At 54.7% G+C, this 24082-nt stretch overlaps 6 protein-coding genes across 6 annotated transcripts; 4 read left to right on the top strand and 2 right to left on the bottom strand.

Moving 5' to 3' along the window:
- The first annotated feature begins 119 nt into the window (after positions 1-119).
- On the top strand, positions 120-3346 carry BKA78DRAFT_320348 (SWIRM domain-containing protein). Its single transcript, XM_066888946.1, has 2 exons — positions 120-470; positions 748-3346. Exons 1-2 carry the CDS (start codon positions 347-349, stop codon positions 2868-2870), a joined length of 2247 nt encoding a protein of 748 aa, XP_066741910.1. The 5' UTR covers positions 120-346; the 3' UTR covers positions 2871-3346.
- Positions 3347-3365: 19 nt separating this feature from the next.
- BKA78DRAFT_354891 (aryl-alcohol oxidase) lies at positions 3366-5503 on the top strand (the record flags this gene model as incomplete). The annotated part of the gene is made up of 5 exons (XM_066891808.1): positions 3366-4196; positions 4367-4465; positions 4567-4737; positions 4794-5121; positions 5211-5503. The coding sequence occupies 5 exons, from the start codon at positions 3366-3368 to the stop codon at positions 5501-5503; spliced, it is 1722 nt and encodes a 573-aa protein (XP_066741909.1).
- Positions 5504-6378: 875 nt separating this feature from the next.
- BKA78DRAFT_297708 (uncharacterized protein) lies at positions 6379-7068 on the bottom strand (the record flags this gene model as incomplete). Its single annotated transcript, XM_066886804.1, has 1 exon — positions 6379-7068. The coding sequence occupies one exon, from the start codon at positions 7066-7068 to the stop codon at positions 6379-6381; it is 690 nt and encodes a 229-aa protein (XP_066741908.1).
- Positions 7069-10019: 2951 nt separating this feature from the next.
- Positions 10020-11750, bottom strand: BKA78DRAFT_332649 (Bestrophin, RFP-TM, chloride channel-domain-containing protein; the record flags this gene model as incomplete). The annotated part of the gene is made up of 6 exons (XM_066890003.1): positions 10020-10295; positions 10348-10442; positions 10490-10651; positions 10702-11048; positions 11097-11455; positions 11511-11750. 6 exons carry the CDS (start codon positions 11748-11750, stop codon positions 10020-10022), a joined length of 1479 nt encoding a protein of 492 aa, XP_066741907.1.
- Positions 11751-14642: 2892 nt separating this feature from the next.
- On the top strand, positions 14643-19527 carry BKA78DRAFT_255071 (putative ABC transporter; the record flags this gene model as incomplete). The annotated part of the gene is made up of 9 exons (XM_066884962.1): positions 14643-15228; positions 15282-15377; positions 15424-15875; positions 15922-16265; positions 16311-16554; positions 16602-17188; positions 17238-17884; positions 17934-18556; positions 18607-19527. The coding sequence occupies 9 exons, from the start codon at positions 14643-14645 to the stop codon at positions 19525-19527; spliced, it is 4500 nt and encodes a 1499-aa protein (XP_066741906.1).
- Positions 19528-22234: 2707 nt separating this feature from the next.
- On the top strand, positions 22235-23392 carry BKA78DRAFT_354887 (2-dehydropantoate 2-reductase-like protein; the record flags this gene model as incomplete). The annotated part of the gene is made up of 3 exons (XM_066891807.1): positions 22235-22283; positions 22332-23147; positions 23196-23392. The coding sequence occupies 3 exons, from the start codon at positions 22235-22237 to the stop codon at positions 23390-23392; spliced, it is 1062 nt and encodes a 353-aa protein (XP_066741905.1).
- Positions 23393-24082: the final 690 nt, after the last annotated feature.

The following is a 24082-nucleotide window of genomic DNA, read 5'->3' as shown; positions in this document are numbered from 1 at the left end:
CGGCGTCGGCAGTCCGAGGTTAACCATCCAGAGCTTCATATGCCGCGCTAATCGCTTTGGGTTTAGCGTGACTGGGCGTCCTCCGGAGAGTCCAGCCGCGCGACTGAAGAAGTTACGACGCAGCTCCCGTCCACCTCGACGCGCATCACCAACTCTCCACCCTTCATTCGCCCATTCCGCCTCGTCGAGCCACCATTGATTTTGTCCGAACGCGATCGCAGTCGTGTAGCTCACCCGCCCGACACGCGTTTAGCCCTCCGCCCGCGCCCGATCGCAACGTCCACACCTCAATCACCTCCAACCACCCGGCCGTCGCGCCAAGCTCCATTCTTTTATACACATCACAATGGCCGACGAGCTAGCGCCTGCAGACACCGGTCTTCCTCCTGCGCCGGAGCTCGATGCCCCTGCCTCGACAGAAGACACCAACGCTGCCGTCCCGCCCGAGGCTCAACACGATCAAAGCCAAGGTACGTAGCCACAAGAGCTCAACATTCACCCAAGGTCAATTCGTCAATCCTTCTGCTCTGCTGCGGTTTCGATGACGCTGCCACGTACCGGACTCTGCGCGACAAGATGGTGTTGAGCGCAGGAGCTGTTGGCAGTGATCCACCCGGCTGAAATGGGCATGAAAGCCAACTGGACATAACAATTTCGCACCTTGCAGTCACCAGACTTGAGCTGGAGACCAAGTCTTTGCTTAGCCATCCAACCAAGACGCATCGCGCCAAGACTAATTAGCAGCAGATGCTGATACAGCCATGGGCGACGACGCACCAGACGCAGCTGCGCAAAAGGACTCGGAAAACACTCCCGCCCCCGTTTCCGACAATCCCCTCGATGCTCCAGAGGGACCACGACCCGAGAATGAGGATGCAGAGGCTGCGGAAGATGAGGAAATGGGTGGCATGGAGGAACCTAAGAAGGAGACTGGAAGTCCGGACAAGTTGGTTGGCGACACGGCCGACGCAGCAGCTGAAGAGCCTGCTCAAACGAAATCCGCCCTCGAAAACCAGGCTCGCTCCCATCTCATTGCGCAGACCCATGCCATTATTCTACCCAGCTACAGCACTTGGTTCGACATGGCTGCCATCAGCAACATTGAGCGCAAGGCCTTGCCAGAATTCTTCAACACCCGCAACCGGAGCAAGACGCCCGCCGTCTACAAAGACTACCGTGACTTTATGATCAACACGTACCGGTTGAACCCTGCAGAGTACTTGACTGTCACTGCCTGCAGACGCAACCTGGCTGGAGACGTGTGTGCGATCATGCGCGTACACGCCTTCCTCGAGCAATGGGGATTGATCAACTATCAGGTTCGTAAGTTGAGTGATTTATCAGAGCAAACTGACGTCAGGAAGGTCGATCCCGACACGAGACCCTCCAACATCGGACCACCCTTTACTGGCCACTTCAAGATTGTCGCCGACACTCCGCGGGGTTTGCAACCTCACCAGCCCGCGCCCAAGTCCATGGTCACCCAAGGAAAACCCCTCACGGCCACCGATCGTCTTGCCAACGCCGCGCCCGCGTCCAAGGAAGATCTTAACCTCGAAGTTCGCAGAAATGTGTACGAAGCCAATGGCAAAGAAGTGACACCCGCGGATTCCAAGGACAAGCCCGCCAATGGTGACGGCTCCGCTCCAAACGGCACTACTCTTGCGGACAGCAAATCTCTTGTGGACGCACTCAAAGAGCCCGGCAGGCAGGTCAACTGTAACTCGTGCGGAATCGATTGTACGCGGGTGCACTACCACAATGCCAAGTCGGCGCCACACTCGGCTTCGGGGAAGACGGCTGCCATGCTCAAGTACGACCTGTGTCCCAACTGTTTCCTCGAGGGACGCTTTCCTGCATCGAGCCAAGCGTCCGATTACACTAAAATCGAAAACGACAAGTATTCGGGTATCCCGGACCGCAACGCCCCTTGGACAGATGGCGAGACGTTGCGGCTGCTCGAGGCTCTCGAAATGTTTGACGACGATTGGAACTCGATTGCCGAGTACGTTGGCAACCGCTCGAGGGAGGAGTGTGTCTTGAAGTTTCTTCAGCTTGAGATTGAAGATCAATATCTCGAAGCTGAGGAGAATGCCAGTAAGACTGATTTGCACGGCGGCAACCTGTCATACCTGAGCAACGGGCGCCTGCCCTTTTCCCAGGCCGACAACCAAGTCATGTCAGTTATGGGCTTTTTGGCTGGCTTGGCAGACCCTCGCGTGGTCGCTGCGGCGGCTGGCAAAAGTTCGGAGGAAATGAAGCAGGTTCTCCGCGAGAAGCTCGAAAAGGGCGATTCTGAAAAGTCCGACAAGGGCAAGGAGAAGAAAAAGGAGACTTCCGCGGCACCTACCCCGGGTGAATCCGAGGTCAAGAACGAGGACAACATGGAAGTTGACTCGGCCTCGCAAGAGGCAGCCAAGTCACAAAAAGACCCCAATCCATTTGCAACGGTCCCACTCGCCCTTTCCGGAGCCCGTGCATCTGCGCTTGCCTCTCACGAAGAACGCAACCTGTCACGCATCGTTTCATCTGCGGTCAACATGCAATTGCAAAAGATGCAGCTTAAGCTTCAGCAATTCTCAGAACTCGAGCACGTCCTCTCAGCAGAGCGAAGGGATCTCGAACGTCGTCGGGAGCAACTGTTTTTGGACCGCGTGGCCTTCCAAAAGCGAATGCGCAACGTTGAGGAGTCTTTCAGGAGAGCGCTTACCCTGACCCCCCAGGAGGCCATGAAGCATGTGCAAGAGGCAGTGCACGGTCCCAATGCGTTTGGAGAAAAGTTGGGAGCAAAGGCAGTGGACGAGGAGGAGAGCGGCGAAGTCAAGACTCCTGCGGAAGGTGAGGAGGGCGTCAGAGCAAACGAAATCTGAGGATGCGAATTTTGGAGTAATTGATGCAAAAACAAGAGCTTAAGCAAGGACGGTGTCCTGGATGTTGGCGGCTAGAGGCGTTACTCACGATGCTGTGGATCATGGCGCAGGTAGGATTTCGATCGGACACGGATTGTAGTGGGCTCCCAGGTCGAGGAGCCTGCGTTTTCTATGCTCATGCTTTACTAGTTGCAGAATTGATGATTACCTTAGGTCAGGTCACGGTAGCACCCTTCAAAAAGGCTACACCCGCTACCCATGTCGAAACTTGTACCAAGCTTCACAACCTTTCGGGAAGCACAAATAGTCTCCGTTGATCTTGTACTTCCCCACACTTTCCCCTCTTCATGCCCCACATTACATTATTACACTGCGAATCGGAGCCCCGCCTTGATAGTGATATGCAGGTCATACAGCAACGTTCAGAGCGCCTAGCTATCAGGTACATAAACCCCGTCCGCGGAGCTATTGGACCCTGCAAGTTTCAAAACAATCATGGCATCTCCTCGTCCTCTCGCCCTGCCCCCTGGGGTGACGGAATCCGTCTTTCAGAAATTCATTGACCGCATCGCAGACACGCTAGGATCCAACAATGTCATTGTCGTCGAATCTGTCCACGACCTGCCTGACGGCTCGTACCTGGAGCAGCCCTACAGCCACGATGCCTTTCACATTGTGGACAAGGACGCGTTCATCGCCTCGGCTGTCGCCAATCCCCGTCACGTCGACGACGTGCAGCATGTAGTGCGCGCGGCCAACGAGTTTGGCGTGCCTCTATGGCCAACATCACTGGGACGCAATATGGGGTACGGCGGCGCAGCACCCCGACTGCGCGGCAGCGTGGTGCTCAACCTTGGCAAGCACATGAACCGCATCTTGGAAGTCAACGTCGAAGGAGCGTACGCGCTCGTGGAGCCGGGCGTCACGTTCGAGCAGCTGCACAAGCACCTCGTCGACAACGGCCTCCGCACCGAGTCGGACGATCCCGAGGAGAAGAAAAAAGACAAGCTATGGATGGATCTGCCGGACCTGGGCGGCGGCTCTGTCATGGGAAATACGCTCGACAGAGGCGTCGGCTACACCATCTACGGCGACCATTGGATGTGCCACAGCGGGCTTGAAGTCGTCTTGCCCAATGGCGAGATTATGCGCACCGGTATGGGTGCCATGCCCAGCCCCAAGGCGACTTCGCGGTTTTGGCACGGCAAGCCGCACGAGCAGCCGGGCAATGAGTGTTGGCAGCTTTTCCCGTACGGTTTTGGTCCGTACAATGATGGGCTGTTTTCGCAGAGCAACCTGGGTATTGTGACGAAGATGGGCATGACGGTGAGTTGACCTCAAGGCATCGCGGGGGTGCTTGAATTTTCCCTGTATCGACTGTTCTGCGAGTTCAAATCCTCGAGTCTTCGAAGTAAAGCCATTAATCCTCCTTTGGGACAACCCTCCTCTATTGGTTTGCATGCTCCACAATTTGAATTGGCTAACATCAAAGATAGCTCATGCCGGCTCCGGGTGGATACCAGTCCTACCTCATTACGATTCCGAGGGGAGAGGATTTGGCCCAGGCAGTTGAGATTATTCGTCCTTTGCGTTTGGTAAGTACCTTTGATTTTAGCTGCTCTACATAAACGAGCCCCCTGAAGCAATACCCAACCACATCATCTTTGTTCTACCGCAAGAGGCTAACACCTTGTAGCAAATGATCATTCAAAACGTCCCCACGCTCCGCCACGTCCTCATGGACGCAGGAATTCTAGGAAAACGCAGCGACTACACGCTCGACGACGGGCCCATCGATGACGCCGGGCTCGAAGCGATTTCGAAAAAGCTAAACTTGGGCATCTGGAACTTCTACGGCGCATTATACGTACAGTGACCTCGTCCTCCTCAAACAGACACAGACGGCTAATCCACTATCTCCAGGGCCCCGAGTTCGTCCGCGACGCCCACTGGACTGCCATCAAGACGGCCTTCAGCGCCATCCCCGGCGCCAAATTCTTCTTCCCGTCCGACCTGCCCGCGGACCAGCCGCACGTTCTGCACAACCGGCACCGCGTGCTCCAGGGCTTGCCGTCGTTCGAGGAGCTCAAATGGATCGACTGGCGCCCCAACGGCGCGCACATCGGCTTTTCGCCCGTCAGCCGCCTGAACGGCGATGATGCGCTGCGCCAATATGAGCTTGCACGCACGAGGGCCAAAGAGGCGGGCTTCGATTACATGGGCACGTTTACGGTGGGGATGCGCGAGATGCGTGGGTGTTCCCCTTTCCCCCTCTTGATCTCTCCTCCCTGGCACCGAGAATACTGGCAGCTGACTGACATCTGGGGGTCCCGACTCTAGACCACATAGTCGAAATCGTCTTCGACCGGCGCTCGGCGGCGACGCGGCAAAAGGCGCACGCGCTCATGCGGTCGCTCATCGATGAGTGCGCCGCCAACGGCTGGGGCGAGTACCGCACGCACCTGGCGTTTATGGACCAGATTGCCGGCACGTACAACTTCAACGGCGGCATCCAGACGCGCTTCAACGAGGTCCTCAAGGATGCCCTCGATCCCAACGGTGTGCTGGCGCCCGGCAAGAGTGGCGTCTGGCCCAAGAGGTACAGGGAGTTGGGGCTGAGGGGGAAGTTGTAGGTGCTCGCGAGCATGCTGAGCGCATGGTGAGTTTGGTTGTTGCTGTCATCGGGGAGTAGCAGTTGAGGTTGGGAAATGACGAGGAATCCTTTGGATGATTCTTGAACTAAGTCGCATCTCGTCTCTTTCCCACCGTCACGGCCAGTTAGGAATAGAATCGTTTGTGGCGCTTCGCGTCACTGCATCCCTTGCCATGCGAATCCATGTGACGCTGCCGCAAGACGCCGGCCTCACGATACGACAGCAATAAAAGTTGAGCAACAGGTGTTGCACAATGGCTCTATCATTGTCTCGAATGACTGAAAACAGGCCTCATCCAACCTCTACCCAGCTTCGAAGTCTCGGGATTGTAAGCCGTCAAACCAATCTAGAAACTGCCTCCTATAATGTGTCCATTGGATGCATGCACTGCTCTAGGTGCGAAGCCATCAAATCCCTTTTCACAATCTACTACTGCCTTGTTACAAATACATACATGAAAAATCTTTGGGAATTGACCAACTCAGAGACGTGGGTACCGGGACTGGATAGGTTTGCAGGACACGGAAACATGAAGAATGGAAATTGGAGAATTAAAGGATAGTCGTCAACAAGGGAGGGTATATAAACGGACAAAACAGATGGAAAGACGGTGAAAAACAAACCGACCAACAAAACCAGATTTGGTGCCAACAACGTCGCCGTGCAATCAAAACAAGCAACAGACTGATTGAGAACAAACAGGGAAAGACCCGTGAGGCCAGAGTGGGCAAAGGAGAAAAACAAAGTCCAGCCAAAGGTCTGTAGGGAGGACGGAGAGAAAACAAAAGAAAGGAAAGGCAGGCTGGGGGTTCACCCAAGACGATCCGTCATCGTCAGCGATTGTGGGCGCCTCATCAGTACTCGCTCCAATGGCCTCCGCCTCCTATCTCAACCACGTCCTCCCGGGCCTCGCGTCTGCGCTCGCGCTCGCGTTCGCGCCAGCCCGCCACTTTGCTGCGCAGCTGCTTCAGCTTGGATTGTGAGGAGCCAGCAGTATTAGCCGTTTGGTCGCTTCTCTCGCGTTGCTCTTTTTCGCCATTGCTGCCAGTTGCGTCGTTGTGGTTCTGCGCGTCTTGTGCGCAGGAGCGGCCAGTGTAGCCGTGGTGGTCGTAGCAATTGGTCCCCAGACTCTGCGTCTGCCTGTGCCCTACTCCACACGTAGTCGTCCCTGGGCGAGACTGAGAGCGCGGTGGGTCTTCTACTCCCATGATTGATGGGGAAATGGACACTGACCGCGCTCGTGTCCGCGTTCGCTCGACCTGCGGTGCTCGACCGGGCGGCGGAGCCCGGGGGAGGCCGTGAGAGGAGAGTGGTGTCCAGCGAGGTTGATGGTGTGTATGTGGGTGGTGCTGGTACTGCTTTGGCGTGGGTTCTGCTTCCTGAGAATGTGTTTGGCCGATGACGGGGGTGTTGGGCGGCAGGTGCGTGAAGTGTGTGCGGTAGCGCGGTGGTGGCGATGATGTGGTGTATGAATAGGAGGAAGACGAGGAGCGACTTGTCGAGATGAAGGTGCAAGATGATGCGGAAGAGGAGCGGCTGCTCATGTCTTGGTTTGGTCGATGGCGGACTTGTGGATCGATTGGATGATGGTGATGGAGTGGGTGGGTAAACGGAGCACCTGTGATGGATTTTGCAGAACGACGGCAGTTTTCCAGCAATCGAACAACTTAAGCGTATCGAGTCGAGTCTCCAGAAGCCGAGCGGCCCAATCTCTCACGATCTGAGAATTTGTGGATAGAAAAAGGCACAAGTGTTGAGCGTGGCGTAGCGATGGTCCAACGGCAGAAATATCAAGAGATGGAGACCAATGACCGGAACCCAGGGCCACGACTCTTTTATTCTACGTCTCTCACCCTGGATGAAACAGACGAATGACTGATGCGGCTGAGACTGGCTGCGCCGAACTTGCTACTACGCCACACGTACCAACCTAACAACAGAAGGTTCTGCAGCAGCCGCAGCACCCTGTCACTAGTCCCCCTGGTCAGTATCCGCAAATTATTCGCCTAATCTTCCCAGAGCTAACTTACCGGCGACAACACACGACTACGGCAACGCTAGCGAGTGTGTCTCGATAAAACGGGCACGGTAGATGCCGGTCGATGGATGGGTCGTGATGGTCGGTCTGTCGTGGGAAGGAGAGGGTGAGGGAGTGCTTTTCCTGTCTGGTTACCTGTGACGTAGAAACGGACGCTGCACCGCCGCACAAGACAAGGCAGCATAGCTCATAGGTGGTGCTGTCTGTGGTCTGTTCAACGCTGCCACGAGGCTGACGCTGACGGCATGATGCATACTGAGCATGGAGAGTCCAAGCAGTCAATCAGTCTTGCACCGTAGCCGTACAGCGCCAGGCTTCCGCAAGGCAGAATTGCTCTACCTCTGCTCAGTATGCAGCATGCCAGTCCATGAATTGATGAATCAGAGGTCAACAACAAGCGGTGTCCGCCAACCCCAGTCCAGGCAGTCCAGCCCTCCACTTCTCCACACACACCCAGACACACCGACCTACCTGCCCAGCTGGGTATAGCAACGACAGCAAAGCAACTTTGCGCGGCAATGACATGGAAGCGTTCGCGCGGCAAGGGCAAGCAACCGCGCTTATCACCGCTTGATTGGACCGTCGTCGCTTGTGCTGTGCCTCATATCACGCCTTTCCTCCCTCCCACCCATCACAAAAACTCCCAAGGGTGTCAAATATCCCATGCTCTTGTCTCCTAACTGGAAAATGGCCGCATATCTCGCCAATGCGTCAGTCGCTACCATTTCTCATGGTCCTGGTAGGTACTCCATCGGAAGTAAGGCCTTATCAAACCCCGCCTCGCGCTCCGCCTCTATTGGGCTCGCTCATGCTGGTCCCTTCCCCTTAAGCGATCCAATAGTGACATCCGCGGCTGTGAGATGCAGCGAGTAGTGCGGCTCTGCTCAAGGCGACGCGCCCATTGGCTGGATCGTGACGGAACTCGAGACGGGACGCCAAACATGGGAGCGTCTGTGTGGCTGGACGACTGTTGTTGATGTCACAGGCTTTTTTCTTGCTGGCAGGATATTCCTTGTGCAGATAGACGCTGGCCTGGTGTTGGTATTTATCCTTGCCGTTGCCGTCTTCGCGACTTGACCCAACGAGGGCCGTCATCCAAGAGGCCGAGGCGTAGTTTCGTCTTCCACGCGCGTTTCAAAAACACCATGTCGCGTTTGCTATTCGTCGCGCATCCGCCGTTGTGTGGTGCTCCCGCGCGGGCGTTTGGCGTTGTTGTCGGCAAGCAAGCGCGGGGTTTTCTCTCCCTCTCACCCTCGACGTCGTCTCCGCCGCACAACCTCGGCACCACCGCCGCCGCCACAACAACAGTCGCGATCAAATCGCATCATCATGGGTTTCAAGCGCTCGCTCGTTTCAAAACCGCCTCCCACACCTCAACTACCGTTTGCCGCGCCGCGCGATTTGGCGTCGCCTCACACCCTCCCAGCCGTTGAAGCGGCAGGGGGAAGCGGCCCGGCCCACAAGTGCCGCATCAGGATGACCCTAGTAGTCTGGATAAAATGGCACCAACCTACCAATTGAACCCAACACCGCTCAGGGTCCATTGGTTTGCTATCTACCTAGCCATTAGCTCGCCGTTGTTTAAGCATGTATTTAGCACCTGCCCCTGACACCACTACCACCGTCCGCTTTTTTGTTTGAGCCTCAGCTTGACCGTTTGTTCTGCAGATAAGCAGAGAAGGTAGGCGTGCGGGCGCGCACCGCCACCACGCGAAAACGCTTTGCGCGAGGCAAATCCTAGTCATCTCGATGGAGAGGAGACGAGGGGAGAAAACTACCCATTGCGGCTTCATGCGCGCCCGACGGAGCGTTTTCCGATGGAACCATGGTCAGTCGTCACACTGCCTAGGTCTGATGCAGACTAGCGGGACGAGACAGTGAGAGAAAGAGCTGAAAGTGGGATACAGCGTGCAAAGTGTGGGGTACGGCATATTGTTGATTGTTGACGCAGGTGGTGGTGGCATTGGTTGAAAGCCGGGCGCATTCTGAGATGTGAGATTGTCAGTCACCATTCAAAAGACGTGCGTGCCATCCGCCCGTCCGGGTTGAAATTGGCAAGTCTTTTGGCATGCAGATTGACGCATTGCATTGTTTGATCAACTCCACTACCACGGACGAGACGAAACGACCAGGAGACCGAAAAGGGAGAATGTAGGGTATTTCTTTTTTGGACAAAAAGCGTCGTAAAACCATGTCGACAAATGCGACCACGGCTCATGCATGAATGCACTCGACCTCGCGCTCCTCCCGTCAGAATGCTCGGAATGCTCCTGCTCCTGCTTGCTGCTGCCACTGCTGATCGACGCTCGAAATGTCCAATCCCACCCATTTTTCGCCAACGCTGAAAATGTGAAAGCCCGCCAGACGCAATCTTTTTTGTACAAGAATGAAAAAAACTCCGTAAAGACCTCCATGTTACTGCGACTATGTCAAGCGAGTGTGAAAGAGACGGGCAAACTAGACCTCTTCCTTCATCTTCCTCTTCTTCTTCTGCACGTGCTCATGCGCCGCCTTTTTGGCGTCGGCCATCTGCTCCATTGTCTGGTGTGGGCGGGCGCGCAGCCTCTCGCGGATCTGTCCCATGCTCCGGTGGGCCCAGGCTTGGTAGCCATTTTGGCTGAAGGGGAACAGGACAAGGTTGTCCTGGCGGGCGAAGAAGGAGTCGATATTGGGCGGCGGCGCGCTGGCGATGATGTCGATTTCGCTGGCAATCTGGTTGCAGTAGTCGTCGAGCTGGAAGCTGTTAGTTTGTCGGTAGTTCACAAGTTTTTGGGAGCAGACTGACTGGCAGATCGTTGACGTCCGAGCCGTAAGGGTTCTCCAGCTCACGACCGATGTACTCAAATCCGAGAATAATGTAGGCCGAGACGCACGTGGCAGCTGGAAGAGGTTAGATGTTGTCTTGACAGGCAGAGCAGGGCGCTTACGAATAGAAATCCACTCCAGAGCCGGCCAAAGCTGAAAGGGGAGGAGAGCGCAGTAAAGCATGGTAATTTGGCTGATGCAAATAGAGTACGCAATCGGAAGGGGTGTGTTCAGGACACGCTCGGTACCGACAAGGATGTCATTGAGTTGAGTAATCATGAGGGCTGAAAAGAAAAGTCAGAATTGTCTCAGTCTGGGTGCACGGCTAACTTACTGCACTGGACTTGGTGGTAGGACTTGAGGGATTCAGTCTCAATAAGCGAGTCGACATATCTGCTGAGGTAGGACAGGATTTCAAGAGGGAGGTTGCCGACGGGCTTGTTTGCGCGCTTCAGCAGCTTGCGCGGGTTGGACTGGGCCATGGAGATACCCAGGTACTCTCCGGTGCGCTTCATGGCCGACTTTCTCTGAGGCAGCAGAAGGGCAGGGTCTTCGGCTTCCTTGGCAAAGGTGTCGAGATGCTGAATCAAGCCATGCAGATCCTCATAGTGCATGTAGGGCTCGAAGCGCAACTTGTGCTTGAGGGCGTTGGCAAAAGCAACGATGAGATTGAGTGCAGACCTGCAAGTGTCAGACGAGGTTTTGGGAAAAGCAACCATTGAGGCTTACAGCTTGTTCAAGACATCCTCCTTTCCTTCCTCGCCCTCGCGCTCCTCGGCCGAAACCCAAATGTCCCTAGCAAGTGTTTGCGAGACGAGCATCAACTGGGCCCAGTATTTGCGACCCTCGCCATAGCGCTCGTAGGAGGTGGAGGAGCGGAAGGAGATGGCCAAGGAAATGGTGAAACCGAGGACGGTGAGCAAGATGTTGTCGACGCCCAGGGGGTAGATGAAGTGGGAGATGCAGGAGTGAAGGGTTGCCCAGAGACCGAAGAGAGTGATTGGTAGGATGAGCTCGGGAAAGATGCTGCCGTGCATTCGCATGAAGAGAGGCCATTTGGAGTGCTTGTCGATTGACCTGGGACCTTGCTGTAAGGGGGTTAGCGGCGAAGTGACGTAGGGGAAGTTGCGTGGCAGGACTTACGAAATAGTCGTCAAGGTCAAGACTCTTGCTGCGGTTCTTGCGACGAATGATGGGAGGAGCTTGAGCAGAGTATTGCTGGTCGAGAGGCTTTGATTCCATGTCGACGGGGTCGCAAGCGGTGCCATTGCTAGAGGCGGGCTTGATGTGGTCGGGGTCGTTCTGAATTTCGTGCTGGTTGAGAGTCATTTCCGACTTTTCCCGCCTAGGGCTGGGAGTGCCCTCATAGCCGCCTTCGCCCATGATAACGAGGAGTTGAGGATAGAGGTGTAGGTGTAGGTGGTGAGGTGGAGTGGAGTGGAAATTCTGGAGAGGGTTCTGGGGGGCATTTAATCGGGCAGACGAGATGGGGGACCCTGGTGAGCGCAGAGGCTAGCGCAGTGTAGCTCGCCCAGTTTGGCGGGATTCCCCTGCACCAAAACGCCTTCCAAGAGGCCCCCTTGAAACGGCGCGCCGACGACGAGCCGCACGCAAACATGTCAAGACGACGCGACCCGAAAACACCAAGCCTCGCCCTCACGACTATCCGCATGCTGGTGGCTCAGCCCTCTCGTCGTCCAGTCTGGCTGTGGTCTTTTTGATGATCGACTCCAGGGCCTCGCAGACCACAGCGATCATCGACCACTCGAGACCCACTGCAACACCAAAGTCATGATGAGAGGCCTGAACACATGCACGGCAGTAGTGACACTGGAAATAGCTGACTCTCTCTCGTAGCTGGCTGCCGCCCCCCGCCCTGCCAAGCAGCCATCCGTCTCACCACAAACCGCCCCAGCGAATCCTGGCTCTGCTCCCTGACGCCCACAGCTCTCCTACATTCTTGCACCTCCACGTCTCTGATCATCGACAAAGTTGACTCGTCGTCCTGCGCGTTTTGGACGCACTCCGATGATCAAAGTCGTCTCGATCGCGCCACGTCTTTGCTCAACCTTCAAGGCGACCTCTCTGCTTGGCCACGGCCCCACCGATGAGCGCTGCGTCGGTTCTAGAACCGCGCGTCGTCCTCGGCTCTACCGGACCACTGCCTGACCTCGTCTCAGGCATCACGGCTCTTTCTCCGACCCGAGCTCCTCAGTCTTCAACGTCTTTGCATCCAGACTTCGTTTATCCAGTATTTTTAGTCGTCTCTTCACCAATTCTTCCTTACCAACGGCCCGCGGGGTCCCTGAGGCCAAACACTCTGAGCCTCTCCAAGCCACCACGGATACGTCCGCCGATAGTCCTCCTCGCTTCTTCAACCGCACCTGGATTCCTTGCTCGTGCCACGCCTTCTTCACCAACCTCCTTCCGTCGCGATTCGGTGTGGAATCCCCCCACTCGTTCATGCAAGGCCGCCCCCTTGCTCTCTCTCAACTGCCGATCCACCATGAACGTCACCGATACCACAATTCTCTGCGACCCAAACAATTGGGGGTTGTGTGCATTGCTGGTCCACCAAACGTCTGCCAGATTTTAGGTGCCGTCTTTCCGCCCAACTTCATTGGTTAAGACATCTTCAAATTCCGCCTCGCCAAAAACATCAGTGTCATGGATGCTTGGCCATTTGAACACTCGTTTATCAAATCGTCCTGGAAAACAGCCGGCCCATTGACCTTGGCCGTCTGCTCATTTGCGCGTGCATCTGGTGTCCAAATCAGGCGGATAAAGCCGCCAATGCGCCAGTATTTCCATCAACCGAGAGGAAGATGCCGGCATTGGATCCAGGTAAAGACATCTTTCGGGGCCAAGATGAGCGCACCACCATTGGTGCCTGTTCCTTGAAGCCACTGCTAAAGGGCCTTCTCGAGCGGAGCACTTGATCCTCTCGATAAATCAAGCTTGTAGGTCGAGTCGTTGGTGGTTGGACCCCAACGGCGCCGGGGGTCAAGACTCGTGGCCAGAGAAATGGGGATGGGGCCAAAAATTTTGAGACGTGGCTCCGAACATCGCACTGGACGACACCGACCCGGTTGGCGCATGTCAGTGGTATGTCGCGGTGAAAGACCAAATCTAGTGAGTTGACTTGGTCCTTGGCATGGATTTCCGACAAGTAAATCGCACTCGAGTGTGTGGTCTCGCCGCATGAGGGCGCTTTCGCGCAAAATGTGCAGGCTACCAGATTTGCGCAAAGATCATGGTCGGATCCTGCAGTCTCGCACTACACATGTGGTCCTGAAGGACCTGTACTAATCTAGGCGTGTTTGATGTCGCGACATGGTGATTGTGCGGTCAGCGCATGTTTTGAGATGCAAATCTGATGGCTCCTGAGCATCCCTGAATGTTCTGAGCGTGGAGAATTATCCGACTGACAATGACACAGAGGAAAATAGCACTATTTCCTCAAGCGATGAGATCAACTTTCGGCGCATTTCGACCATGTCTTACACTCAGACCTTTCCCCGCCATTTCCCAACGACGATTCCCACGCAAAGGATTAGAAGACAAGGTTTTCGAGATTTGTGCTGAGTTACTGTCTCGTCTTGGCCGAATCGAATGCGGTTGACCGGGAAAAGGTCTCGACAAAGTGCCACTTGTTGGCTTATCATCTTCACAATCTAACGACCATTTCCTTGCAATAGTAGATCTAAAGATCACACTACGATCAGGACATCTTAACTCTCACAGTCTCCAAGCTGATGGAACCGTACGTGCACCAATCGCATAACAAGACCACTGGTTGTACGTAGCGAACTGGGTTGGATTCAAGTTCAGGAAAAGCCATCGATGCGTCAGATGGTCACTCTGAGAGTCAGCCGTCCCGGAAGAAAGTGTTTCCATTGTATTTGATGCTAGGGGGAGCACGCGCCTATCCAAATCCTCGACAGCTGTGGCGGGGATGATTCCACGAACACATTCCGATGCAAGGGGTACAATGACCCGCCCTCTGGCAACGGTTTTCACGCCCAGCTTGACCTGCTTTACAGATAACACATGCACCATCGCATCTTCTCACTCGTCGATCCCGTCAAGGCCCTTTGAAATCAGGGACCAACTGCATCGCAAAGTCACGATCCTAACTACAAGTTCTCAGACCCACAAGGCAGTCGACACATCAGTCTCATTCGGCGCCCTGTAATGGTTTCCTTCAACCGGTGGAGGGACAGTCGCCATGGAGATTCAACACAGCACCTTCGGGCGGGAGAAGAGCAAGTGGGCATGACGATACTTCGACCCAGCAGCAATCACTCCTCACGCCCTCACTCTCAGGCGCACAGTGACCCCCCAGAAGCATGGCCGCTCCCAGATGACAGCGCCTCAGTCCATCCGTTCGACATTGAAACGTGGACAAGCATTTCCCCTACCAAGAACTGGTCTCCAGACAACGACGATACATGCATCGGAGACAGAGAACGCCTACAAAGAATACACAGCCTCGCAAGCCATTACTCACAGCTTCCCATTTACCTCGAGTCTGGCCGCAATCCGTTCAAGGCACCGCCTGGCAGCGCGCTGGATCCGAAATCGCCCCACTTCAGCACAAGAGAATGGGCGAGGGCAGTGTTCCAGCTGCACATCGCCGAACCGTACAAGGCGCCTGTCAGAACTGCCGGTATTGCCTTTGCAAACTTGGCCGTCACTGGATGGGGCGAGGACGACAATCGACAGCGCACTGTTAGTTCGGTCGTCTGGCAGTCAATGAATGCCCTCCGGAACAAACTAGGGATAGGGAGGAGGCAAAAGAAGACAATCTTGCGTGCTTTTGATGGAATCGTCGAGGCGGGAGAGATGTGCCTAGTTTTGGGTTTGTTGACAGTCTTGTTCTCCAGTCTAACACGGTCACTGACAGCAAGTTAGGCCGACCCGGAAGCGGATGCTCGACCCTGCTCAAGACTATCAGTGGAGATACACATGGGCTGAACCTAGGAGACAGCTCATACATAAACTATCAAGGTGCGAAGATTGAGACTGTCGACAGGCAAGTGGCTAATCCGGACAGGCATATCGCATGATCAAATGCGCATGAATTGCCGCGGAGATGCAATTTACACAGCCGAGCAAGACGTCCACTTTCCCATGCTGACCGTCGGCGACACTCTGATATTCGCGGCACACGCTCGCGCTCCTAGATACCTCCCCGGCGGAGTAGATAGAAAGCGGTATGCTGAGCACATGCGAGACGTTGCCATGGCCATGTATGGCATCAGTCACACTCTGGATACGAAGATAGGGGATCAATACATTCGCGGTGTGAGCGGCGGGGAGAGGAAGCGCGTCAGCATTGCTGAAGCAACATTGAGCATGAGTCCGCTTCAGTGCTGGGACAATAGCACAAGAGGTCTTGACTCGGCCAATGCGCTCGAGTTTTGCAAGAATTTGAGAATACAGACGGAAATCCTGGAGAGGACTGCTTGCGTGACGCTGTACCAAGCAAGCCAGGCCATCTACGACGTGAGTCTTTTGCACTTTGGCGAGGGAGCTTGCTGACGTTCAGAAGATCTTTGACAAGGTCACGGTCCTTTACGAGGGCCGCCAGATTTATTTTGGATCCTGTGACTCGGCCAAAAACTACTTTATAAATCTCGGGTTCGAGTGTCCCCCTCGGCAGACGACGGCCGACTTCCTCACCTCCATGACAAGCGCGGCGGAAAGGATCGTTAGCGAGGGCTACGAAAGCAAGGTACCGCACACCCCAGATGAGTTTGCTGCGGCATGGAAAGCAAGCCCAGAATACCAGCAATTGTGGGATGAGCTTCGAGTCTACGACCGCAAATACGCCATTGGCGGCAGATATATGGAAATGTTCATGACGTCCAAGAGGGCGGAGCAGGCAAAATTGACGTACGTAGCGTGGTCCCCTTTCATTCCTCGCTGACTTGTGCGCAGACGCGCGGCATCCCCGTACACGCTTGCATACGGTCAACAGGTGGCCTTGTGTCTATGGAGGTGCCTCAAACGTTTAAAGGCAGACCCGACGCTAACGGTCTCCCAATTCGTTGGAAACTTCGTCCTGGCCCTCATCCTGGGAAGCGTGTTCTTCAACCTTGAGAATGGCACCGAAAGCTTCTTCCAAAGAGGCGCTTTGATCTTTTTTGCGATTCTGAATAATGCCTTTGGAAGTGCTCTCGAAGTAAACGACCCGTTCATATGAAAGAACAAATATTGACGCTCCGCCAGATTCTCACGCTATATGCTCAACGCCCCATTGTCGAAAAGCACTGTCGATATGCTCTGTATCACCCAAGCGCCGAGGCTTTTGCGTCCATCCTTACAGACATTCCCTACAAAATTGGAAACGCCATTACTTTCAACGTGACGCTGTATTTTCTTACCAACCTTCGCCGGGAGCCAGAAGCCTTTTTCTTCTTTCTGCTCATCTCATTCTCTCTGACGCTCGCAATGAGTATGATGTTCCGCACCATGGCTAGCATATCGCGGACGATTAGCCAGGCAATGGTACCAGCCGTTCTCCTGATCCTCGCCATCGTCATCTTTACTGGATTCGTTCTCCCTGTCCAGTATATGCGAGGCTGGAGCAGATGGATAAACTACATCGACCCAGTGGCATACGCATTCGAGGCTCTCATGGTCAACGAGTTTTCCGGTAGGGACTTTCCATGCTCGGCATACGTTCCTGACGGTTATCCCGAAACAATCGGTCTGCAAAACAAAATTTGCTCGGTCGTCGGGGCGCAGGCTGGATCGACGGTGGTGAATGGTGACGCGTACATCAAGTCGTCGTTCAACTACGACCGCAAGTGGCGGTAAGTGCCCTATTTCTATGATTTGAACCTCGTCGCTCATCAGTTGCAGAAACTTTTGCATCATCCTCCCCTTTATCGTCTTCTTCATGGTGACTCATCTTCTGGCCACGGAGTTTATCCAAGAAAAGAAATCCAAGGGCGAAGTGCTCGTTTTCCGCCGCGGAAGTCGCCCCAGGCAAATTCGGCTCGAAGACCCTGAAGTGGTACACACGCGCCATGACAGCAAGGCATCCCACAACAGTCTCGCAACTTCGTTTAAGAAGGCACAGTCGACATTTCACTGGCAGGAGCTCTGTTACGAAATCAACACCAAGTACGGTGCCAAGCGGCTTCTCGACCATATCGACGGCTGGGTCAAGCCAAGAACTATAACAGCTCTGATGGGGATGAGCGGCGCAGGCAAGACCACCTTGCTAAATACGCTTGCAGCCCGAATCGACATTGGCGTCGTCTCTGGCGAGGTTTACATGGACGGGCTTCCACGCAACCGCAATTTTCAGCGCTTGACCGGATACGTGCAGCAGCAGGATCTGCATCTAGAGACGTCGACTGTCCGCGAAGCTGTCAATTTCAGTGCTTTGCTTAGGCAGCCGAGGGAGATTAGCAAGCAGGAGAAGTTGAGCTATGCGTGGGACATTATTCGCTTGCTTGACATGGAGGAGTATGCGGATGCAGTGGTTGGCGTGCCAGGAGAAGGTAAGCAAAGTCCGATCTTTGTGGCCAGAAATTCCACTAAAGCAACCAGGACTCAACGTCGAGCAGCGGCGCCGTCTGACAATTGGGGTTGAGCTCGCAGCGAAGCCGCAGCTCCTATTCCTCGACGAACCGACGTCTGGCCTCGACAGTCAGACGTCGTGGGCCATTTGCGACTTGATCGAAAAGCTGGCCAACAGCGGGCTCGCTGTGCTTTGCACAATCCACCAGCCCTCGGCTGTCCTTTTCGAACGTTTCGACCGACTCTTGCTGCTCCATAAGGGTGGCCGCATGATCTACTTTGGCGACATTGGCCCCAACTCGTCGGCCGTCGTCAACTACTTTGAGTCCAAGGGCGGTCCACCATGTCCCCCAGACGCCAACCCGGCGGAATGGTTGCTCGAAGTCATTGGAGCTGCGCCGGGCAGCAGTACGGATATCGACTGGGCGCGAGCGTGGCGGGATAGCAAGGAGATTGAAGCAGTGCACATGGAGTTGATGCGCCTCAAGGCAAATCCGGGACGTCCAACAACTGGTGCCGGACCTGCGGAGCGATATCGTGAATTTGCTGCGCCGTTTTTGCGCCAGTTATGGCAAGTCACGAAACGCATCTTTCAGCAGTACTGGCGGACTCCATCATACATTTACTCCAAGGCCGCCGTGTGTTTGCTGTCGGTAAGTTGTCCAAACACCACGGACGATTCCAAGATGTTAACCGACAACAGGCCCTCTTCATCGGCTTCGTCTTCTTCCAAGCCGAGAACACGATCCAAGGCATGCAAAACCAAATGTTTGCCATCTTCATGCTCATGACAATCTTCGGGCAACTGGTGCAACAACTCATGCCCATCTTCGTCTCGCAGCGGTCCCTCTACGAAGCGCGCGAGCGGCCCTCCAAAACCTACGCCTGGCCGGCCTTCCTTCTCTCCAACATCATCGTCGAGCTGCCGTGGAACACGCTCATGGCGGGCCTCATCTTCCCCGTCTACTACCTCATCGGGCTGCAGCGTAACGCGGCCGAAGCCGACGCGGCGCCCACGCGCGCCGGCCTCATGTTCCTGCTCATCTGGGCCATGCTCATTTTCACGTCGACATTCGGAGCGTTGGCCATTGCCGCTCTCAGCACTCCTGAAGCGGGTGCCAACGTGGCCAACCTGTGCTTCAGCCTCTCGCTCGTCTTCTGCGGCGTGCTCGCCAGCCCCGCCGCGCTGCCGCGCTTCTGGATCTTCATGTACCGCGTGTCGCCCTTCACGTACCTCGTGTCGGCCATCCTCAGCACGGCCGTCGCTGGCGCCTCCGTCCGCTGCGCAGCCAACGAGTTCCTCGTCCTTCAGCCCGCCGACCTATCCATCCCTGCTCCTGCATCTTCCTCTTTGCCGCCAGCTGCGACCAATGCCACCACTTGCCAGGAATACCTCGCACCCTACATGTCCGTCGCCGGCGGCTACGTCGATAACAGGGACGCCACGGCCGACTGCCGTTTCTGCCCGCTGGCCGACACCGACGCCTTCCTCGCCGGCATCTCGGCTAGATATGCGGATGCGTGGCGCAATTTTGGCATTCTGTGGGCGTACGTCGTGTTCAACGTGTGCGGCGCGTTTTTCTTGTATTGGCTCGTGCGGGTGCCGAAAAGGGTGAGGTCGTAGGAGAAAGGGAGAAATCGTGAAGGGTGTGTGGGATGAGGGTCTTGGAGGGGGCTTTGGGTCATTGTTTTGTTGGGGGAGGGTGGGGTCAGGGGCCGAGGAGAGAGAAGGAGAGAGGACGTGCAATGGGAGCCACGAGAAGGTATCGCCTGCAATGTTGTCATGTTTCAATTTTCCCATGTTTCTTTAGCGCTGGACAGTCAGTCATTCACTCCATCTCCTCTTTGGGCAAGAATCTCGTAGCTATATAGGCAGGCAGCAGCAGAATGGAGGACTGCTGTGTCGTAATAATACAACTTGTTCGCCTTTGACCTTTTGTTTCTGGATACAAGCTCACTGACTGCCGTAAGGTCACTTGGAGCAGCCTGGTGATTTGTGCTTTATGGCGCTGTTGCCCTTTCGTGGTCTTGGTGTTTTGCGCAAAGAAGGGGCCAAGGAGGGGGACCACCGTCCTACCCCCACTGAATGGCTTCCCGCCAGTCAATTTCACACGTATGAGAGTTTATTCGCTGGTCTCTACTGTTAGAATAGACCGCAAACCGTGGCGTTCAGAGGCAGTGCGTGTTTCTTGCCATGTCCGGACTGCCACTTGTTCTGCGGCTGTGCAAGAAGGAGCGAGGAAAGCGTGAGGCAGGACAAGCGAATGAAAAGCACGGGCACAATGTGCGAGGGAGTAAATCTTCGTGTTGCAGCACAACTGCCTATTCAAGGCTCACTCGGTTATCGTCATTAATGGGCTGCCAGATACTTGTGTGTTCACGTCATCTTTGTGCGATCGACCGGCTACCACAAAAGAGAAGAGACGCGCGCAACTCGATCAAGGGGACACCCATCTCTCGATGCCCATATCCAGTCTGCTCTTTGGCAGAACGACAGGGCTGATTGAAAAATAGCAAGGGAGTGAGCAAGTACCGACGGGCAACCGGATGGAAAGTGGCGTGATCGATCAATCAAGCAAGCAAGCAGCGACAAGTAAGTATCAGGTGTACAGAAACGGTGTCCACCCATTGGTAGAGAAGAACAGCAACAAGGCAAATACCGTCTCGGCGCGATTCGGATGTTGGAGACGGCATTTTCAGAGAGCCGATGTTTCGACAGAGGGCCAATGTATGGGTGGCATTCTTGATTACCCCTATCTTTTCCAAGTGTTGTCGTCGTTGTCCTGGTGAGGATGGTAGCCTGAGGCACAGGAATGCCTGGGCGTGCATGGCCAATCTGGGAAGGTGTAGCGAATGTGGAAAGAATAGCAAATGTGACAAAGCGCAAAAAGCACGCAGCCGATTGAGCTGATCACTCTTGATGCTGCAATGCTGTTTTTGTTGCAGCTGCTGCAAGGTCGCCCAGTCCGGCATTTGGAGTCGTTCCGAGATCGAGATGTTCGGCGTGCAAGCATCTCCAACACGAACGCGAGAATATGTAGGTCGGTATTCGGCACCAACCCTCCACAGGACCTAGGCAGAAAATGATTAGGCCTGTGCGACATTTGGTTGTTTTGGTTGTTCGGTCGGTCTGGATGCCACTCGCGCGTGCCCGCTGGCAAGCCGTTAGCCGACCATGTTCTGCAGACCAGGAAATTACAACCAACACTGATGAATGCTGGGGCCAAACACGGCATTCCAGGGGGACTTCGTCTCGTCCTGCCCTCCCATGGGTGCTCTAAAGAATGTGTGTGCCTCCCTACCGATGCGATAGCTTGCAGATGCCTTTACTCGCTTTCGCTTTTCACATCTTTTGTATGCACGCTCCGTCTTCAGCATGACAACGTGCTGCGACGGTTGCGATGAATGGACGGGGTGCCGTTCCACTGTATCGGTACCTCGCTTCGCTAGTGGACTGCACTTGCTAATGCGCTTGGGTTTCATGATAGACATACCAAGCATTGGGACACAGGCTTGAATATCTGCTTGGCCGTGAGATAGTTGACGGCTGCGAGCCATAGATTCTGCACGAGCTTGTCTCTTCATCTTCAATTGCTGCGTGCAATATATGTGATCAGTCTTCTGCCAAGGCGATATCAAATTCAACTTGCCATTGTTTGCCCAGCTCAAATTTTGAATACCGCCAGCTCGGCATGGAGAACGAAAACGACACTCGCCATGCAAACCTCCGCCATAGAGGACTAGGATCGTTAGTTGATACCAGGGTTGACACTTCGTTTCTTGCGGGAAACAAAAAAACGTAGGCGGTTGGACCTGCCACTCAAACAGCGCGCAAGAGCGTCGAGTTACAGGGGTCCGCGGGCTGACCAGGGAACGACTGAATGGTAGAAACGAAACAGCGCACATTCGGGCGGCTTTGATTGGCGATCACCCGGCGCAAGAGGGCTTTGAGATATCGAAAGAATGCAAGCTGTTGCAATTGGGTCCGCCAGTGTTGCAATTTTTTGCGGGGAAACGCTTCTTTCGGCCCTGCTGAGAACGGTAGTGAGCAGTGATACGAAGATGGAATAAAGCCCACAACATGGGAGCAGCCTTATCTACTTGGCACAGCCCGTCCGCCGGTATATCAATGCCTAGCTGGTGTCGTCCTTCGGACCACCCTTTCTGTTACGCCCAAGGGTCTCAAGAGACTTGACGGTTGTGATCAGACGGCTGGTACTGTTGCGCTTTGTTGTTTCAAATCTCCACTCTTGTCTTCTCATCTTGCTATACCTTCCATTCCAGCAGGACCTGGCAAGTATTCTTTACTTTCTCATGTTGGCGAAGCAAATATGAAGACCAAAAGCAACCCAATCGAGATCCTCGTCTTCGGGACTGGAGGTACGTTGCGTCAAAACATTAGAACATGCTTTTACTGACGTCTTCTAGCCATCGGATCCACGCTTGCCTGGAGGTTGGCACAAAACCCCTTGGCCCGGTTGTCAGTTGTGTGCCGCTCCAACTACGATGCCATCCGGACGAGGGGCATCACCCTGAACACTCAAGTCTGGGGCAACGGCCACTTCATGCCGCATCGCGTGGTCCGAACGCCTTCCGAAGTCTCGCGGGTTCCGTTCGACTATGTCATTTGCACCAACAAAGTCTCGCCAGTCCGAGACGACGACTCCACTGCCAGGTCGATTGCCCCAGTCGTCTCGCCGAGGACAGTCCTTGTCACTGCTCAAAACGGCGTGGGAGTCGAGACCCCTTTAAGACGCGCGTTCCGTGGCAACACGATTCTCTCTGCAATTTGCTACATCAGCTGCATGGAGCCGGTCCCTGGATTTATCAGCCAGCCGGCCGCAATCAAGGCAGCCGCTTTTCGCGTGGGCGCATTTGATTCTCGTGGACCAAGTGATGAAGCTCGTCTTGTCGAGTTCGTCAAGTTCGACGACGAATTCCAAGCAATCGAGGACGTCCAAAAAGAGCGGTGGTCCAAGCAGATTTTTAACGGTGCCTGGAATCCAGTCACTGCCGTCTCTGGCCTGGACACACATCAGATACTCAAGGACTCCTCGCTCTTCCTGAGCAACGTCCAAAGCTTGGCTAGGGAAATTTGGCAGGTTGCTCTCAAGTTGGGTATTGACTTGCCGAACGACCTGCCGGAAAGGACTGTAGAGATTGCTCGCAACGCGAATGCTGTTGTCCCTTCGATGCTTCAGGACGCTAGGCGAGCGAGACCAATGGAGATTGAGTCGCTTTGTGGTGAGTGCAATCATCATTTCAAACAAGTCTTTTGCTAACCCCAAGCAGGAAGCATCTGCAGACAAGCCGATATGCTCGGTGTCCCTGTTCCCACTGTCAAGATGATTTACGACAAGTTGCTGTCGATGAACAGGGCCTTTGAGATTGCAGCTGCAGAGGCGATTCCAAGCCAAGGCCTCAGAGCACCTCCCACGAGTCTGCCCCACCTGGATCTTCCACCGACCAGGCTGGCTGCAGTGGCGTAGGCGGTTTGGCGCGGATTCTAGGCCGTGCATTGACTGTCTTCGATTCTTTCGATTCCCCATTTAATTGTTCATGTTTTTCTGTAACGGTCGAGATGGTCGCCGAGATAACCCTTGAGTCGTCCTTTTGGTTCGGTGGAAAAAAGATTTTGTAATCATCGTTTCTCCCTGGCCGAATTGGCGGGGAATTTGCCTTCACTACGAATAGATCTTTCAATAGAGAAACAGTCGACTTTCAGGCAATCCGACTTGGCTTGAGACCAGCGATTCGAGTGACAAAGCCTCATCGAAAGGGCTGGTCCCTCCTTCTCGATGACGTGCTGATTCCATGGTGATGACCAACTTCATTGGGGAGCCCGAAAGGCTGGCGCATCTGTCAGTCAGCGTTGGAGGGTGCCGTGACACAAGCAAAGGTCATGAATGCAGAGGTTGTGGAGTTGAACAATGTGCTCGCTGGACGTGGAAGGGGCGGCGCCCTCCCCGCTTTGTTGCCGTGGAAACCAGCATTCCTAATCTCGTCAACAACTTCCGCAGCTGCCTTTGTCCATAGCATCGGCTCCTTCATGCAGACAATGCAGGCTGTCCAAGAAGAGCAAAGCTCGGCGCAGAGTAAAGGTAAAATTGAATTCATCATTCTCAGGTTGTATATAACGAACGAACAATGGTATGTTGCACAAAGTAAACAGACAAGTC

The sequence above is a fragment of the Phyllosticta capitalensis genome (genome assembly GCF_038381095.1).
Source record: "Phyllosticta capitalensis strain CBS 128856 chromosome Unknown BKA78scaffold_8, whole genome shotgun sequence".
Lineage (NCBI taxonomy): Eukaryota > Fungi > Ascomycota > Dothideomycetes > Botryosphaeriales > Phyllostictaceae > Phyllosticta > Phyllosticta capitalensis.
Note: the sequence above shows the minus strand (reverse complement) of the source record. Positions and strands in the feature narration are given on the sequence as shown.